Source organism: Diaporthe amygdali (assembly GCF_026229845.1).
Source record: "Diaporthe amygdali strain CAA958 chromosome Unknown NODE_9_length_1275696_cov_64_842800, whole genome shotgun sequence".
Classification (NCBI taxonomy): Eukaryota; Fungi; Ascomycota; class Sordariomycetes; order Diaporthales; family Diaporthaceae; genus Diaporthe; species Diaporthe amygdali.
In genome coordinates, this window is record NW_026517029.1 from 1,043,126 (window position 1) to 1,059,344 (window position 16,219).

Sequence of the window (16,219 nt, forward strand, 5' to 3'; positions counted from 1 at the left end):
GGTGCATCAAGCATCCTCAGTCGTTGGCAACCAACCGTCCCTAGCAGCGGGCATTTAATGCGTATGGACGAGCAAGGCGAGACAGGGATCGGAGTCACGTCACGTCAACAGCGGAAACCATTTCAATCATTCAGAGCTTCTTCCTCACGTCCCAGGCAAGCCCGAGACCGCAATGAAAAAGATGGTTCGCGTCACTCGGAGGCAGTGTGATACCGAGGACACAATGGAGGTCGACCATGGGCAAGCCCAGAGGGCCGTCCTCCCAAGGACAAAAATTAGAATAATCACGATTGTACTCCGTAGAGCACTTTCAGAGATTAAACTGAAAAGAACAGATACTACACTTGATCTAAGCCCTGTTGTTTTGATTGCGGTTAGCAAAAGGCCATGAGAATGATGGTCTTGATGTTGGGGGTGCACGTACAAAAGGCAAAGAGAGCTAAAGAGAAAAGAGAGAAAGGAAGGGAAAGGGAGGGGAGGGACGCGGGTTTAAATATTCCAAGGCACTGGATTCTGCCGTCGGTGCGTACGCGGTCTGACCGCCAGCCGTTTTAGGAATAGATTGTCCTGGGCCCGAGCTTGGAGCTGCAGCCAACGCTGACCGCCTTCCCTTCCCGCCCAGAAGCTCCCCTGCGAGCTTGCTTGCCTGGAGCTTTCTGCCGAAATCTTTTGCAGCTGCTTGCAGTGAGGATTCACACTCTTTGCACTTGACGCGCTCAAGTAATCCCACACCAGACTGTCTCACAAGGGATTATCTCATGGCAAATGATCCTGAATGAAACAATTCCATAAGATCATCTCACAGTACAGCAGTATCTCGCAAGATAGTTACACTACAAAGCGCGTGCAGCACGACGACCAGCTCGCGGACGCGTTCAATCTCGGGCAAGTGGCTCTGCAGCAACGCCACTGAGGTTCCATTGACTTGCGGCCCAGCACCCACACACCAGAATCTGCAATGTCAGTGAGAAATGTTGACGAATCAATGGGGACAGCCTCTTATGCCACCGTTGCGGACCATCCATGGCGCAGCTTATCGAGACGGTGATCATCCAATTTAACGAGCTTGAGCATAAGGGTCAGGATGAAAGCAGTCTACAGCCGCCACGTCTACCCGGTCGAGCATCACTCTCTGTCCTCCTTTGTAAGCCCAACCAGTAACAGAAAGGCTAAACCATGGGGGTAATCAATTCAAGTCGGGGCATCCGCTGATTTTCGAGATTCGCGGACTGTACAGGATAATATTTGTTCATGGACTGCAAGTCTACCAATGGCTATCTGGGCATGAACATGCTTCCAACCAGGTGGCGATAACTCCCTACGTGTGTGTTGGAAACCAGGAAACCTATGTACGGTGTAGCCATATGGACACATGCAGGTCTGTTATGTAGTTCAACAGTGTGAAGGCCTATGATTCGAGCCTCACTTCCCGCTGCCCCTCCTGCTCGAGCTTGCGCAAAGTGCTGTTGGAAAGCCGTGGACTCTAACCAGAGAGTGAGCTCTATTGGCAATTGCCAACTTTGAGGAGGTTTACACACATCAATGGGGTCATATCACATAACAATCGCTGTCTATGTCGCAACGCGCTTGAAGAAATCAAGTTCCTTGACGCCCTTGTGCTGCTGTGAGTTACAATAGTATAGCTTCGAGGATTCGAGGGACGCCTTACTCCTTTTCCACTGCCCCGCGGAGGCAGAAATGGACCAGAGATAGAGACTTGAATACTGGCGCCTTTGAGGAGACCTCGATACCACAGATATGGATGCAAATGATAAAGAGTGCATTAAGACTACCGTAAGCTTCGAAGCGGTTGGACGGCCTGTCGAACCATCTCCGCTTAGACATAAATTGGACGAGGCTCAAGAATAGGAGGGAAGCTTTGCATCCTGTAAGCGATCAAAATGAAGCTACTGGTAGGGTTGCAGACACCTTTTGCTGAAAACATGGCAGTGCAAGCTTGCCATAGAAGCTTCGACAGCGCAAGAGTTTTGGCACCTGGTAGTCCACATTGAAACCATCATCTCTCCCAAACCACCTGCACCTTTCTGCCATCCTTCGACCGGTGCCTTTCAATCGCGTCATCAACAACAATTGTGGGAAGTCAACCAACACTCCATCTCACAACAAACAGTCACGCGCCAGGCAGAACTCAACCTCAACGAACGATCAGTCCCTATTCTCGCATATTCCGATTCCACGATGCCTCCCAAGAAAATTGGAAACGCTTTAGCTGAAGGCAGCGATGCTACCGCTGCTGCCGTTACGGCCCTTGTGAGCTCCCTCAATCCAGTTTTTCTCCCCGAAGCCCTGGACCAAGCCCCGATTCAGTTTGGTGGGTAGCAAGTATCGTGCACGCCATTGAGATGTCCAACCTCTAGCCCTTTTGACCAAGCGATTGCTGATCTGAGTATTGCATTACAGTGCCGTCTCATCATGAGCTGTGATGAATTCAAGGCCGACAACAGCAAGCTTGCTGATGGTAAGCAACTTTCCAACGAACCTTTCGGCTCCAAAGCACTTGTCAAGAGGGACGCTTCGCATTCAGGCAGCGTCGACCGCTCCTCTCCCATAACCAACTGAATCCACACCAACACCATTTTCTTTCATGGGTGAAACAACGAAAAGCACCTTGCTGACAGTCCCTAGTTCTCGGTATTGCTCAGGCCAAGAACGTGTAAGTAAAAGTTGCTACAATGCACTCCCATCACAAGTCCCTCTCACTTGACTACGTCCCAGTCAGCGATTCAAATGATGCTTTGCTAACGTTCATCACCCATACTACTCAGGCCCCGCAAGATCAACAGCATCATCAATCCGTACGGCTTCGAGTTGAAAAGCGGAAAGATCGTCTCTCAGTCCGGCAGCCAGGCTCAGGATGGCGCGGCTGGCCCAGCCGGTGCAGCTACGAACACCAGCGCTGCTGAGGAAGACAAAGCCCCCAACAAGAACAAAGCCTCCAAGGCCAACGGCAAGGCGCAGCAGGGTCCGTCAAAGAAGCGCAAGCTTGCTGTCAGCTTCCCGGATGACGATGACAACGATCATGTCAAGACTGAAGAGCATCAAGAGGCCTGAGAGAGGGAGATCGGTCGTGTGACAGTGCTCGAGCGCTCGTCGAGAAAGACGTAGAGATGCCGAGAGCAGGTCTGCCCTTGAGAAATCTCTAGGATCTCATTCTCTCTCAAGTTGGTAGTTCTTTGGGGATGGAATTGCAGGATGAATCGGCAAGTCGCAATGTTGGAAGGCGTATGAGGACGAACCAGCTTTCCTTGCAGCAAGGTTTCACCCTTGACTGCATATGTGCAGGATACATGCACAAAAGGGAACATGCGACAAAACCTACTTTCATACAGCGGACGTTAGCAGAACCGCATCTTCATTCGACAATTAAGACTTTGATAAGCCTTCCAGAATCTTGGCTGTTTTCCTCTCCGATTGCCTATAACAAAGGGCAATCCTGCGTTCAAGCAAGCAGTTCTGATGACGCCTTGAACTTACATCCTGAATTATTGATGGATGTGGGTCTAGCCGATGTTTAGCCATGCGTGCAGGGGCGTGCCCTTGCAATGGACCCATCGTTAATTGAGAAGGCAAGAAAGACGTCGTCACCATTCATTAATGCTCCTGTAACCAAACTTTCTGGCCTGATGTTCGAGGAATTTGTTTCTCTGAGAAGTGACCACGCATTAAATAGCATTGGCAAGAGACGCCCGGTATATCCGATTATAACATGACAGCTCCTTGCAAGCTCTTGATACTTCTCATTGTGTACATATCTGCCTCTTGGACCCTGGCCTCAGAGGCGAAATGATCTGATTGGTTTAGACAGCTGTCAAACATTAGACGATGCACCTAAGCGAAAGATACGCATGTCAGTTCCCGGCACTTGAGACCCACTGCTTACGATTAACCTCCTTGACGGGCACGTTTCGTTTCACGTCTTTTGCTCTCAGCCCCCTGCCTGACCCGCATTCAACGCTGCTCAAAGGATGGCAGTCTGTCCCGCATCCATACTTGTCCATCAGTCTACCAATGGGATCTCAGAAGCAGCACGTCGGCCTCTGGCGAAAGTGGAATCAGATGAACACCCAAAAAAAATTGGAGGAAGCAGAGCCGCGTGGCCAGTGGCGCGGGATGTAGGCGTGCAATGCCAACTCCTTTTCACCTCGACCACCATGGTCCGTTACTCGGCGAATTTATTTGTGTCCCGGGCACCCGCCATACCTGTTGTCGCCTGTTCTTGACGGGGCAATGGATACCTTGTCGTAAGCCTCCCCATAGATGCTCGTCAGTATCCATCCTTTGCTTTCATTCCTTTAGATCCGTAGGTCGGAGGGCTTTATGCTCGTTTATGCCGGACAAGTGAACCACTTGCCTAGATATATAACTCACATACGTTCGGAGTTGTCAAGCTTACTTGGCATTTTTCTGTACAGAGCAGCTAAATACACTCGTTCATATTACTGCATCTCCACAGATACTCATCTGAAGTGTTTTTGCAGCACATTCTTTTGTCCAGGCCAATCGTCTTGCGTTTGCTTCGCTATCTGAAGCGAGACTTTGTTTTGATGATGCCTAAGCCATCAGCCAAGGCCTGGCTACTGGCCATCCTCTCTTTTGCTACTGGCACATTGGGTGATGCTTCAGCTAACTATACTGAGCAGCTTCTGAGCTCTGGCACAAGTATGTCGCTCCATACCTGGGCACTCTGGAGCGCTTGCTAATTGATAACCATTTAGTCAAGCTTGGCGAGTGGCAGGATGCCTACGACAAAGCCTCCGCCTTCGTCAGCACGCTCACGACTTCCGAGAAGATTTCACTCATCACGGCCGGAGATGCCGGAAACTTCACCGCACTAAACATGCTGGACTCGGCCACGAACCCGCTGGCTTACTATTATGTTACGACTTGGCCGGCTGGCTTAGCTATGGCAATGACATGGGACACTGAAGCAGCCTACGGACAGGGCGAAGGAGTCGGTGCCGAGTTCAAGGGCAAGGGTGTCCATCTTGCCTATGGGCCGACCCTCCAGCCCTTGGGTCGTTCTGCTTGGTGTGGGCGCACAGGAGAGTCGTATGGCCTAGACAGCTACCATGCTGGTGTTATGGCTGGTGCTATCGTGAAGGGAATGTCTGCCGCAGGAGTTATCCCTTCAGCCAAACATTACATACTGAACGAGCAGGAGACCAACCGCATGGGTTCAGGTAGCAGCATGGGTGGTGGTGGAGGCGGTGGCTCGCCTCCCGATGGAGCTCCAGGAGGCAACGCGACTCTCACAACCCGCCAGACCGCAGACAACACCACCTCAAGCTCCTCGTCCGATGACTCCGGATCCTACAGCGTCCAGATCGGCGACAAGGCATTCCATGAGACTTACCTCGCCCCCTTCTACGACACGGTCAAGAATGGAATGGGCGGAGCCATGTGTGGCATGAACAAGGTGAATGGAACCTACAGCTGCGAGAGTCAGGATCTACTGGCAAAATATCTCAAGACCGAGCTAGGCTTCCCAGGAATCGTGCACGCGGACGTCTCGGCACAAAAGACAGGTATCAACGCGGCGAACGCAGGAATGGACCTTTCTTCCAGCTCCTACTGGTCGAATGACACACTCGGGGTCGGCCTCACAAACGGTAGCTTTACATCTGAACGGCTGGACGACATGGCTATTAGGAACCTGATGGGTTATTACCACCTCAACCAGGACCAAGGTTATCCCAGCTTGGCTGGAAAGACAGACTATCGCGATGTCCGGTCAAACCACAGTGCCCTTGCCAGGAAATACGCATCCGAATCAATCGTGCTGCTGAAAAACACCAACAACGCACTACCCCTGACGAATAAGACGAGCATCAGCATCTTCGGCACTCACGCCGCCCCGCGTTACGTTGGAGCCAACACGGCGCTATCCGTGTACAATGGCGAACCTGACACCATGTCAGGCCACATGACAACTGTCGGCGGCTCGGCCATGGGCTCGCTGGCGTACGTGACGACGCCGGTGCAGCTGTTCGTCCAGCGCGCCGCGACGGATGGCTTTATGCTGCGCTGGTGGCTGAATGACACCGTCTCGGAGACCAGCAGCGGAATGATGGGCAGCGGGACGGAGCTGACGGAGACAACGGTGGGCGTGGCCGACAGCTCCGATGCCTGTGTTGTGTTCATCAACGCCTGGGGCGGCGAAGGTGCAGACCGCACGGAACTGTACAACACCGAGCAGGACAGCCTAGTCACCACGGTCGCAGATAACTGTAACAACACGGTTGTCGTGGTGAACACCGTCGGCCCGCGTCTGCTGGACGCCTGGATCGAGCATGAGAACGTCACTGGTGTTCTTTACGCCGGCGCGCTGGGCCAGGAGTCTGGAAATGCTATCGATGATGTGCTCTTTGGGTCTGTGAACCCGTCTGGACGACTGGTTCACACCATTGCGAAGAACGAGAGCGATTACAACCCCGACACCATCATCAGCGACAGCGAGCTGGAGCTGAACTTTACTGACGGGAACTTCATCGACTACAAATATTTTGACAAGTACAACATCACTCCCCGCTACGAGTTTGGTTACGGCCTCAGTTATGCCACGTTCGACTACTCGTCGACCATTTCAGTCGACTCGAGCAATCTCACGTCTGGATACGCTACTGGAGACAAGGCTGTTGGCGGACGAGAGGATCTATGGGATGTTGTTGCTACCGCGAAGACATCCATCAGCAACACCGGCAGCGTGGCGGGGGCTGAAGTCGCACAGTTGTACATTTCCTTCCCCGATGCTGCTGGCGAGCCCGTCAGGCAGCTTCGTGGGTTTGTGAAGGTCACAATCGAGCCTGGTCAGAGCGCGGATGTCACTTTCAACCTACGCCGTAGAGATTTGAGTGTTTGGGATGTGGCAGGACAAGAGTGGGAGGTCGTGAAGGGCGAATATACACTCTATGTTGGAGCTAGCAGTCGGGACTTCAAAGCAACGACCACTTTGACCGTCTCGTAGTGGCTGAGCTTTTCTTTCAAAGTACATATTTGAGCGTTACAGGATATCCCGGGTCATATAGACGAAGTCGCCGCTGATAGAAAGAAGGAATGCCGTAAATGGACAAAATGCAGTTTAAGGTCCTTGATGCAAGAATGTGAACGAAGGAGTGGAGCCCAAAGCCCCTACCATCCTCGGCCGGCCAGCTTCTCTTCCGCTCGCATGTTTCCGCAGTTGATGCCGACCATGGCCTCACCAAGGCCAGTGCTGCACTCAGCCAGCACCTTGGGGTCTTTGAAGTGTGTCGTGGCCTTGACGATGGCCTTGGCCCTCTTCGCCGCATCTCCCGACTTGAAGATACCGCTTCCGACAAAGACACCGTCACATCCGAGCTGCATCATCAGGGCGGCGTCTGCGGGAGTTGCAACTCCTCCAGCGGCAAAGTTCACAACGGGCAGGCGGCCCAGCTCTGCTGTCTGCTTCAGCAGCGTGGCATCACAGCCCAGCTCCCTGGCAAGCGCTCGGATGCCAAGCTCGCCCTCCTTGGCCAAAGCGGCCTGCGCCCTGGAAATGTCGGCGTTGACCTGCCGCATGTGCCTCACAGCTTCGACGACGTCTCCCGTGCCGGCCTCACCCTTGGTGCGGATCATGGCGGCACCCTCGGTGATTCGTCTCAGGGCCTCGCCCAGGTTCCGGCACCCGCACACGAAGGGAACGCTGAAGTTGTTCTTCTCGACGTGGTAGGCGACGTCTGCTGGGGTCAAAACCTCAGACTCGTCGATGTAGTCGACGCCCAGGGCCTCAAGGATTTGGCACTCGACAAAGTGGCCAATGCGGGCCTTGGCCATAACCGGAATGGTGACGGCATCTTGGATCTCCTTGATCATGGAGGGGTCGCTCATGCGCGCGACGCCGCCGTCCTTCCGGATGTCGGCGGGCACACGCTCAAGGGCCATGACGGCACAGGCGCCGGCCTCCTCAGCGATGCGGGCTTGTTGGGCGTTCACGACGTCCATGATGACACCGCCCTTGAGCATCTGGGCGAGGCCGGCCTTGACGGCGAAGGAGTTTTTGCTAGCGCCATTGGCACTGCCGTTGGTAGCCGGGGTAGCCAGGTTAATGGTTGTGTTGGAGGTGCCGTTTGAGGTTGCCATGGTGAAAGAAGAGTCCTAGGTGGCTAGGTGGGGGCTGAATTGGCAGTGTAAGAAAATGTGGCACGCGCTGGGGGAATAGCTATGGTGGATGAAGAAGGAGGAGTAATACTTATTTAGATATTGGCCGTGACTTGACTGATATTGGGGGTGGTGTGGGTGGAGACAATGACTAGTAGACTAATGTGATTTTCTAGAAGCCTTCGGTGCAGGAGTTTCCGTCAGGAGGAAACCATGTGCACAATGCCAAGAATGTGACCCTCTGCGTTCGAGGTCCCTTGAATTTTTCGCCACTATGCGGCCAGGAGGAGCGCCTCGAAAAGGTTGGATGGTTGCGAGTGACGGGTGTCTGGCCAGTCGACGATTGAGGCTCAGGATACACAAGGATAAGCACGATTCAGGAGGTTGCAGCAGTGTGCACTGAGTTGTCGCTCAACATGCAAGGTGAAGCTGGGTGACACCACTTGAGGCGCTTTGCACGCGGACGGTTGCATATGATAATAAAGCTGTTGATCACTTGGCCGGCCGTGGACAATGGCTGCTGCCAACAACTTGAGCTTGAATGCAGCACGGTACAGTCAGACGTAAGACGAATTAGTTGATGACTCAGAGACAAGAAGTGACAAATGACCAGACAGGCGCCCGATGTCGGGACCAGCGTGGTCGGGTGCAGGACGTTCCAAGACCATCGATCCGTGTCTACCCTTGATATAGAGTTCAGATCTTCGGCACTGGCGCGAATGGCCCGATTAAACGGCCTAAACGGCCCCCAGGAACACTTGGCTAGCCCCATCCCGTCCCGAACCACCGAGCAGTCATCGTCCATGCTCATTGGCGACAAATCGGATCAACATCGCTGCTTTTCACGACTCGTCCGCCGTTATCAACGTCGAATGAAGTCGTCCGAGCCGAGTCAACTTAGCATCAGTCGTCACTTTTTTTTCAAGAAGGTTCAGGGCTGTCCATAAGGGCTTGTCCCCCTCAGGAACCTTTGAGGGGGCTCAAGTTCGCTGTCCTGGTCATCGTCCGGCCTGATTCTTGTTTGGCCTCAGGCGAACGTCTCCACGAAACAATGGCGACTACCGTTGGTGTGCTGGCCCTCCAGGGCGGCTTTCTCGAGCACCTCTCACTCCTTCAGAAATCCGCACAGCACCTCGCCAGCACATCTCCGCTCGCGAGAAAACCGACCTTTAATTTCATCGAGGTCAGGAACCCCCAGGACTTGGCACAATGCGATGCCCTTATTATCCCAGGCGGTGAGAGCACCACCATCGCTCTCATAGCAGCACAGTCAGGGCTCATGGAGCCCCTGAGAGATTTTGTCAAGTGAGTCACCTACGTCATCCAGTATTCGAGAGGCCTGGGGAGCAGCGGTCCAGACTGACAACGGCCCAGAACCGCCAAAAAGCCCACCTGGGGCACCTGCGCAGGCCTCATTCTCCTCGCCGAGGCGGCCAACGCCGCCAAGAAGGGCGGCCAGGAGCTCATAGGCGGCCTAGACGTCAAGGTGCACCGCAACCACTTCGGCCGTCAGATCGAGAGCTTCGTGGCGGACGTCCAGTTGCCGTTCCTGGCGCAATCGGACCTGCTCTCGGACTCGGATTCCGCGGCCCCGTTCCCCGGCGTCTTCATCCGGGCACCCATCGTTGAGCAGCTGCTGGCCCCGGGCGCGACAGTGGACTCGGTGGAGCCGGGAGTTACGGTTTATAATGGAAACCCTGAGAAGGCCAAGGTCGAGATTCTGGCTGTACTTCCTGACAGGAAGAACAAGGTGAAGGGGAGCGCCGTGGACAGCACAACCGAGGTCCACGGGGGCGAGCTCAACAACATTGTTGCTGTTAGACAGGGAAACGTCATGGGCACGAGTTTTCATCCTGAATTGACTGATGATGTTCGCATACATGTTTGGTGGCTGGAACAAGTACTCAGGACTGTTTCTTGATGTTAAAAGTCCACGAATTTGAGGCAGTGAGAACTCAGTTTGGCCTCTATTCTTGATGTAGCGGGGTTCAAATCTTCATATTAGACATAGACTCATAGACTTCATCTCGCCTGTGTAGAATGAGGTTCAAAAATTTTTCGTCATCCCTGCTGCCATCCAGAATCGCAAGAATGGTGAACACCATGGCAGCATCATTAGTAACAGAACTGGTAAAGTCTGGCCGCTGTTTCCCATGGCTACCAGCAAATGAGACTAGTCTCTTGATGCAAGTGATACGAAACGAGTCAGTTCCAGGTGATATTGCTTTAAGTTATGCCTGTCGAGATAGCAACCTTGCCATCCGGCAGTTAGCTTTGCTTGTCTACATAGGTAAGAAGTTGAATCATGATTTCCATGGCAGACAGGGCCACAATTTTTTACATGGTCTCGCTTATTGGACAGAAGAGCATGCCCATTTAAAGCCCAGTCCAGAAGGCGTTGAGTATTGAAACGGAAATGCCTTTCTGGATGGCAAAGTCGATGCAAAAGTCAATTATGTAGCCTTTCAGCACTCGCCGACGACTTTAAAGTCTTCTAAGCAGGCACGTATTGGTATAAATGAGCAATATGACCTTGTCAAGTGCCAGATGGAAATTCATGTTCCCTTTCTCTGCTGGATTAATACAGGTGATGAGGCAAGAAGACGTTTGCAGATTTCAGCTAGAGGTAATTGCCTTTATGCTCCTCGTGCTGAAGTCAAGAATGTGCAAGTGCTCCAAGTCATCCCAGCAAGGCTGAATGAGGTTTCTTAGGAGAATGTAGTATCACTCAAACGTGCTCACACAGAGGAAAGCTTTTGATTTGATGACTCCCTTCTCAATGCATTTGCTTCAGAGGGCCTTGCCTAGAATGAAGACGTCAACCAGCTTTGGTCTCGTTTGTTTGCAAGGTCCGTTTGCAAGTGGTGCCAGTGTCGTTTCTGCCAGTGAAGCTCTTTCATCAAAGGCCATCTCTTGCCTGATTTCAATTTCTGAGACTACTGGAAAAAGAAATCACCCAAAAACATCTTTCTCTGCCAATATCATCCCCTATCAACAACACCTTCCTCCACTCTCTGCGCAATCCAACCCCCTCAGACACCAACCACAGCTATCTGAACCCCCAAGAAAGAATAGCTCTCTTTCCAGCCAATCATGATGCAGAACATCTTATTCTTCCTGCTGGCAATCATTGCCAACATGGTGATCACCACCATGGCTTCACCTCTTGCGATCCGCGACGATGCTCCTCCTCCTAAGGGAGGTAACCTCACCTGGTGCATCACCAACCAGTCTGGCTACAACACTGTGGGCATCCACAACAACTTCGATACTCAGGAGATCGATGCCTACATTTTCGACAGCAACTGTAAGGAACAAACATGGACTTTATCAACCCTTTTATACTTGTGTGTCTAATTTGATATCTCCCCTTCCCTAGGCAATGTGCTCACCAGCACCAATGAGGTCCTCACCGATTCGAACTACACCATCAGCTGGAAGGATGGCTCGGGCAACTCCAAGACCGGATACATCTACGTCCACGATGTGACGGGTGGCAGTGACGAGTTCTGGTGCAACGGCGCCCACTACCAGGACGGATGGACCTTCGAGAGCCCTTGTAAGTATCTTCAGGATACATTTGAACACTTGCGGAAGAAACATCTGTCGCCTGTGTTGTACTCCACCACTTGTCCCAAAGCCTCTCTGAGACTGGCTATGGGCTGATGTTGGCTGATTCCTCCCCATTCCCATAGACGCTTCTTCCTTTGTGCTTTGATAGCTAACTCTAGATGCTGCAGTGCCCGTCTACTACGAGTACCGCTACTTTACGTGCTGAGTGTGGGTTGGGACGTCAACGGACACCCATGGCTAGGGGAAATCACGAGGGCAGTAAATGTGGCGTTAAAGGAACTTGTCTGCTTGGTCTTCGAGAGACACAGCTCCGCCTTCCCTGGTCAAAAGACGTCCCAGGTCTTGGCTGTCGAAAACATCACGACTGAACAGACTGCTTAGATTGCAGGCAGATTAATGAGAACAGAAATACCGCAGCGTGCAGGCGAACTTTTACTTGAGATATGACATGCTATAGAAATGTGAATGCCGCTTAACTGTCTTTTTGTCCAGCCACATACCCATCATTGAAATAACCCACCAGTGTCCTTCAAGATAACCTTACTCACATAGAAGCCCAGCTTTCTCCTTGTAGGCTAATCAATGCAGCCCTTCACCCATCTCAGATACTAACGCCTTGATCACGATTCACCTGTTCACTGGACGGTCGACCGAGGCCATTCCTAATAGCGTCCTCGACCTGGACCAGCCTCTTGGGCAGCGCGAAACCGATGCCGAAGAAGACAAAGAATGCCCACTTCCACCTGAATGGGTTGAAGGCTACAGAGAACGTGAACCACCAAATCAACTCCAGGTAAGTGAAGAAATCAAATGCTCCAGTAGGACTCCGTGCCTTTAAAATCTTGGTCATATCGATCCAGCGCTCCATCCAGAAAGGGCTGGGGCGGGTGAGTGGGTCGACGAGGAACATGAGCAGAATCCGGGTGTAGATGCCGATGTGCCAATTGCCTACTGTGCCGATCGCAGACAGGTAGGTGCAGTTGATCGCGGAGATAGAAGGATGGTTCGGTGGGAAGGTCTGGAGGTACCAATTGGGCGCGCCGTAAGGTTCCTCGAAGCTGTCTTTCGGGAGGAATGAAAGAGAGGGCCGCTGGAAGCCCGTGGCGAGAACGACCATGTCTGCCTCGATGACGTCCTCGCGTCCTGGCCCACCTGCAGGGACACCCTTTGCTCGACGATTTACCTTCACTCCGCCCTCCTCGAAGCCTTCGATGTCACACCGTACCCATTCTGCTTGTCCCGATCGTATTCTGTCCATAACGTCGGTGTTTACCATAGGAGTATCCATAAAGATGCCCTTATTGTAAGGGGCAATGTCTTGCAGGTCGCGATAGAATAGCTTCTTGAGGAACATCTCTGGGATCCAGGAGAACATGGTTTCTTGGCCGAAGATATTGAATGCGAGAAGCATGTTGACGATTGGGTTGCGTGGGATGATCCACTTGTCGGATCGGGCGAGAATATAAACCTTGGCAGCATCCTCATCGGCAGCGAATTCCATTGCTTCCACAGCACTGGCTCCTCCACCTATGACCACCATAGTCTTGCCTTTGGCGTTCTTTCCTGTCAATTCGCTGGAATGGTAGACAGGTCCGCGATACTTTTCTATGCCTGGAATATGTGGTCCTGTGAACAGGGTGTCAGCGGATGCTCCTTAGAGATGTCGTAGTAGTCGACTTACTCTTGGGATCGCCACAAGTACCGACGGCAGCGATGAGACCGTCAAATCTCCCATTTGAAGGGTCATTGATCACCCACCGGCCCTTCTCGTCTTGGTAGACCTGATCTACCTTGTAGTTGAACACAGTCTTCTCATCCAGGTTGTACCTCTTCCACAACTGCTTGAGCTGGCTCAGGATCTGTTGACGGTCAGGGTACCCGCGTTCCCATTTTACCGAAGGGTGAAATCGATACATCAAAGAGTGAATCTGGAGACTGGAGGTATTGTTGACCCTCTAAAAGTACGGTCAGCTTCTGGTCATATTCGAGATCAAGGCAAAATGCTATGGCAATTGCTCACACTCCAGATCCCGCCAAGATTCTCCTCCCCTCCAGCCTCAAAGATGGTAACGTCGAAACCATGGCCAACGCAGTGTGCTGCAGATGTTACACCGGTGATACCAGCACCTATAATGGCGACCTTGGGCCTGCGGAGGGGTTTGCTTCTGTCTGGAGGAGCCGGGGACAGGATCTTGTCTGTAAGGTACTGAAAAATTTGGAACCAAAATAAGAAGGGATGGAACAAGGGGTTCTCAACCCTCGACTCGGAAGGCATCGTGAGGTCTTCAGAATTTTCAATGGCGAGAACAGGTTGGGGAACAATGTTGGCAAGACGAACAGAGGAGTCCCAGGGGGTGTTTCCTTTCCACTACAGCTTTATACCAGCCAAATGCTTCGGTACCACGGGCTCATGCTATCAATTGGCCATCAGCAAGGAATGGTCAACATTGGCCTGTGATTGTCGCACCATTGGAAAAGATAGCTGCAGCTAAGCTGTCGACCTAGCTACATGCTGGGTTACCAAGCCTGGAATTTCGATCCGAAGACGCGACGTCATAGCCCGTGGGGCTGATGGCAGTCTGATGCAATTAGGCCCGGGTCCGTTTAGCATGTGAAGAGCCGCACCACGCTCACCTGTCCGGCTGCCCGACTGGCTGACCGCCGACCAGCGGGAGATCGACTGGTTCGCTGCAACGTCGTGTACTCCCACCACAACATATTGATGAGGCTGCAATTTAATCTCTTAACATCATCGCCTACGGCTCTGTGACACTCGTTCGTTTTGCAGCTATGCCCAGGTGCATATAGCCCACAAGGCGTGTGGATGGCACATTTCGACATCCGAGCGGGTTTTGATCAGGTCCAAGCGCGACATATACACTTGTAAGGAAGGCATGATTGAATAACTTTGTTCTGTCCCGAGGTAAATGCAAGAAGCCAATGAGCTTGCCCTGGCTGCCGCCACTGGAGTGCCGACAACGGCATAAGCGTGTGCTTCAAGTTGTGCTCCCGGTGAGATCAATAGATATCTCGATAGTAGATGCGATTCTCTCTTGGTGTTTATAGGTGCGATGCTTTCTGATTTCCCATTATGATGTGTCACGGCAGGTCAGATGCATCTGCAGTCGCCATTTATTTGCGAGCTGATTTCGCGTGCGAGGCCAGTGATCTTTCTGCTCACCTCCTATTTCCTCTGTCCCGGCGACCAGATTCAAGAACTTTGAGCCGCTTTTGGTACCTCTCGCCCGTATCTCCACTGCCTCTGGGACCATCCACAGTGTCGGGACCTCTCTTGCGGCTCTTCTCCAATAAAGCCTTCGTGCTCCTTCCGCCTTCCTTCTTGTTCGTTATCCTATTAATCCGGTCGACACCCATGCCGAGATCTCGCCACTCTTCGCCGCCATAGTCCATGCGGCCACTGCGTCCATCACGCGCCGCCTTCTGAGCGCGCTCCTTCTTGCTTTCCTTGGGCAGCCGTGTAAAGTTCCGCTCTTCATAGTCGCGACGCTCGTCTTCTTCCTTTCGCTCCGATGCAGTCTTGAGTCTCCTGCCAAATTGAGCGATATTTGTGCCAATACTTGGCTGCGCAACCGGCGCCGTGGATAGCTCGTCGGCCACAAACTCGTCCATGGTCGCTGACTTCATTGGGCCACGTTCCCTCTTCTCGCGCCTTTCAGTGGTGGGCATCACTGTAGGGGCGACCCTGGGAGGCCGATAAACGCCGTCTCTCTCTTTGCTGGTCTTTCCACCGGTCTCGGTCGCAGCGCGCCGAGCTATGGCGCCGAGGTTGGGACGGGCCTGGAGACCAGTGATGTTTGGTGTAGGCACCGAGTCTTCTCCGCTCTGAGCCTCTTCGTCAGAGTCCTCGTCGGAGTCATCATCGCTAGACTCGGACTCAGAACCGGAAGCTGCCGCTGCTTGGGCAGCCTTTTCGTTGCGCTCTGCATCATCGGCTGCGCGCAATACTTTTTCAATCTGATAACGCAGCTTCTCTTCCAGAGGGCGCACTCCCTTCTCTAGGTACAAACGTAGCTCGACCAGCTTCTTGACCACTTCTCCGTCGTCGACCCGGCTGTTGTCGTCGTTCGAGTCGTTCTGCTTTGACTTGCGCAATTTGACAAGGATGAGGAAGACTAGGTTCTGCAGGTAGGAGAGCAGCAACTCATTCTTGACGTCGAGCAGGGAGATGCCATCTTTTGGAGCTTCGACAGATGAGATCTTGGATGTTGCTTCGAATACAGAGGAAAGCGATTGCGTTAAAGAGTCCAAAAGGACGGGCAGAGATGTTGCTGCCGCCATGCTGTTCGGTGAGAGTGTTGTGCAAAGAGATCGCGAATTCTCCAAACTTTTTTTCCACGATAAGATTTCCGCACAGTAGCTTGCCTGCCCTGAATGATTGGTACTCAGGTACGTACCGCTGTAGCCAGTGAGAGTGCGCGGTAGCGTCAGACTACTCAGCCCATAGGGGCCAATCGGTCCTGACTAATCGGCCCCCAAGGCTGAACCGAGC

At 52.7% G+C, this 16,219-nt stretch overlaps 7 protein-coding genes across 7 annotated transcripts; 4 read left to right on the top strand and 3 right to left on the bottom strand.

Annotated features, from left to right (window-relative positions):
- Positions 1-1,758: 1,758 nt before the first annotated feature.
- J7T55_013137 (uncharacterized protein) lies at positions 1,759-3,072 on the top strand (the record flags this gene model as incomplete). Its single annotated transcript, XM_053141795.1, has 5 exons — positions 1,759-1,794; positions 1,951-2,271; positions 2,422-2,479; positions 2,647-2,674; positions 2,787-3,072. 5 exons carry the CDS (start codon positions 1,759-1,761, stop codon positions 3,070-3,072), a joined length of 729 nt encoding a protein of 242 aa, XP_052995482.1.
- A 1,493-nt stretch (positions 3,073-4,565) lies between these two features.
- J7T55_013138 (beta-glucosidase d) lies at positions 4,566-6,985 on the top strand (the record flags this gene model as incomplete). The annotated part of the gene is made up of 2 exons (XM_053141797.1): positions 4,566-4,680; positions 4,737-6,985. 2 exons carry the CDS (start codon positions 4,566-4,568, stop codon positions 6,983-6,985), a joined length of 2,364 nt encoding a protein of 787 aa, XP_052995483.1.
- A 164-nt stretch (positions 6,986-7,149) lies between these two features.
- Positions 7,150-8,118, bottom strand: J7T55_013139 (uncharacterized protein; the record flags this gene model as incomplete). The annotated part of the gene is made up of 1 exon (XM_053141798.1): positions 7,150-8,118. One exon carries the CDS (start codon positions 8,116-8,118, stop codon positions 7,150-7,152), a length of 969 nt encoding a protein of 322 aa, XP_052995484.1.
- Positions 8,119-9,187: 1,069 nt separating this feature from the next.
- On the top strand, positions 9,188-10,057 carry J7T55_013140 (glutamine amidotransferase subunit pdxt; the record flags this gene model as incomplete). The annotated part of the gene is made up of 2 exons (XM_053141799.1): positions 9,188-9,441; positions 9,511-10,057. 2 exons carry the CDS (start codon positions 9,188-9,190, stop codon positions 10,055-10,057), a joined length of 801 nt encoding a protein of 266 aa, XP_052995485.1.
- Positions 10,058-11,274: 1,217 nt separating this feature from the next.
- On the top strand, positions 11,275-11,914 carry J7T55_013141 (uncharacterized protein; the record flags this gene model as incomplete). Its single annotated transcript, XM_053141800.1, has 3 exons — positions 11,275-11,443; positions 11,516-11,695; positions 11,877-11,914. 3 exons carry the CDS (start codon positions 11,275-11,277, stop codon positions 11,912-11,914), a joined length of 387 nt encoding a protein of 128 aa, XP_052995486.1.
- Positions 11,915-12,310: 396 nt separating this feature from the next.
- On the bottom strand, positions 12,311-13,984 carry J7T55_013142 (flavin-binding monooxygenase-hypothetical protein; the record flags this gene model as incomplete). The annotated part of the gene is made up of 3 exons (XM_053141801.1): positions 12,311-13,335; positions 13,391-13,664; positions 13,730-13,984. The coding sequence occupies 3 exons, from the start codon at positions 13,982-13,984 to the stop codon at positions 12,311-12,313; spliced, it is 1,554 nt and encodes a 517-aa protein (XP_052995487.1).
- A 902-nt stretch (positions 13,985-14,886) lies between these two features.
- Positions 14,887-16,008, bottom strand: J7T55_013143 (Sas10/Utp3/C1D family protein; the record flags this gene model as incomplete). The annotated part of the gene is made up of 1 exon (XM_053141802.1): positions 14,887-16,008. One exon carries the CDS (start codon positions 16,006-16,008, stop codon positions 14,887-14,889), a length of 1,122 nt encoding a protein of 373 aa, XP_052995488.1.
- Between the last annotated feature and the right edge of the window lie 211 nt (positions 16,009-16,219).